Genomic DNA, 1589 nt, shown 5'->3' with positions numbered 1-1589 from the left:
CCTCTGCCTGCTGCTGTTTTGCAGGAGCCCTGGAGATCCGGCAGGCGCTGCCCGCCCACTCCGGCCGCTACACCTGCACGGCCCGGAGCGCCGCGGGCACGGCCCGCAAGCACCTCTGGCTCACAGTGCATGGTAAACACAGCGCCGGGCTCCTGCTGCTGCGGGTCCTGCGCCCTCTGCCCGGGCTAGCACTTCCCTGCCTTCACAGAGCCCCCTGCCTTGAAGCCCCTGCCTGGCATGGTGATGGTGATGGTCAACAGCAGCGTGGTGCTCTCCTGCGAGGCCACAGGCGTCCCCCGGCCAGAGGTCACCTGGCAAAAGGATGGTGTCGGCATCACTGGAGGTGAGCAGGAGTGAGCTGGGGGCTGGCAGAACCCACATTACCTCCCAGCCTTTACCTAGGGGGAGGTTTAGATGCCAGGGGTTTGTCACAGTGCATGGGTCCTGCTGGCTGCTGTCCTTGGTGGGTATGGTGGCCACTGGAGCCATTCCATGGAGACTCCTTGGGAAGAGGCACTTCTGTGGGGGAAGCAGTCCCTGCACAGCATCCCTCCGTGTGCCCCGGCTCAGCTGTGCTGCCCCATCCTGCCCCTCGTTTCTGCCAGGCTCTGGGCTGAAGGTGCTCCCCAGGGGGCAGCTCCGGCTCCTCCGAGCAGCCCCCGAGGACGCCGGTACCTACCTGTGCATGGCCCGCAACCCCTGGGGCACCGCTGCGGGGAGGACCAGGCTCATTGTGCAAGGTACAGCGGCTGTCAGAGCCCCGGTGCTGCCCGCTCTGCTCAGCCCCTCCCCAGCCCCGGTGCTCCCCCTCTGCTCAGCCCCTCCCCAGCGCCTCGCAGCAAAACGTGACTGCCAAGCTGTGAGCAAGTCCCTGTCCTTCTGTCCCATCCAGTGCCTCCATCATTGCTGTCCCCGTCCTTCTGTCCAATCCAGTGCCCCCCATCATTGCTGTCCCCACTTTTCTGTCCCATCCAGTGCCCCCCACCATTGCTGCCGCCCCCCTGGAGCTGGGGGTGCTGCAGGGGCTGGAGGTGCTGCTGCCCTGCGCCGCCCGCGGTGTCCCCGAGCCCCGCGTGTCCTGGAGCCGGGAGGGAGCGCTGCTGCGGGGCGGGAGGGCCACGGTCCTGCCCTCCGGGGAGCTGCTGCTCCGGGATGTCCAGGTGAGCACCGACCCCCAGGGCTGCTGAGAGGTTCGAGTGATGAGGAACAAGCGTCCTCTGCTGCTGAAGAGCTTTTGGCTGATTGTGGCTACGTCTGGCAGAGGGAGAGCCCTGTGCAGTTCTGTGCTACAAGCTGGAGGGTTGGGGCAGTGTGAGGTTGCTGATGCGGGCTGGAAAAAGTGGCTCTGTCCAAACTGTGACTTTTTATGTGCACAAGAACTCAGCAAGCCAGGGCTGCAGCTGGAGCCCAGTCTCAGGATCATTCCCTCTCATCCTCATACAGGAAGGGGATGCTGGGAGCTACTCCTGCACCGCGGTGAACTCCGCGGGGAGGGCCGTTCGCCGGCTCTCCCTCTCCATCCACACACTGCCCACCTTCACCCAGCTGCCCACAGACATCACCCTGAGCCGGGGCGAGAGGCTGGAGCT

The 1589-nt window shown here is 65.5% G+C and overlaps 1 protein-coding gene across 1 annotated transcript in view; it reads left to right on the top strand.

Annotated features, from left to right (window-relative positions):
• The window catches only part of HMCN2 (hemicentin 2), a 35992-nt gene that overhangs the window by 29298 nt on the left and 5105 nt on the right, over positions 1-1589 (top strand). Inside the window, 5 exon segments of the mRNA XM_031057300.1 lie at positions 28-132; positions 209-343; positions 606-740; positions 976-1160; positions 1444-1586. Coding sequence (XP_030913160.1) covers positions 28-132; positions 209-343; positions 606-740; positions 976-1160; positions 1444-1586 — 703 coding nt within the window.

This window comes from Geospiza fortis, unplaced genomic scaffold, assembly GCF_000277835.1.
Source record: "Geospiza fortis unplaced genomic scaffold, GeoFor_1.0 scaffold27, whole genome shotgun sequence".
Taxonomy (NCBI): domain Eukaryota; kingdom Metazoa; phylum Chordata; class Aves; order Passeriformes; family Thraupidae; genus Geospiza; species Geospiza fortis.
The sequence above is the reverse complement of the archived record's forward strand: the minus strand, read 5'-3'. Positions and strand labels throughout refer to the sequence as shown.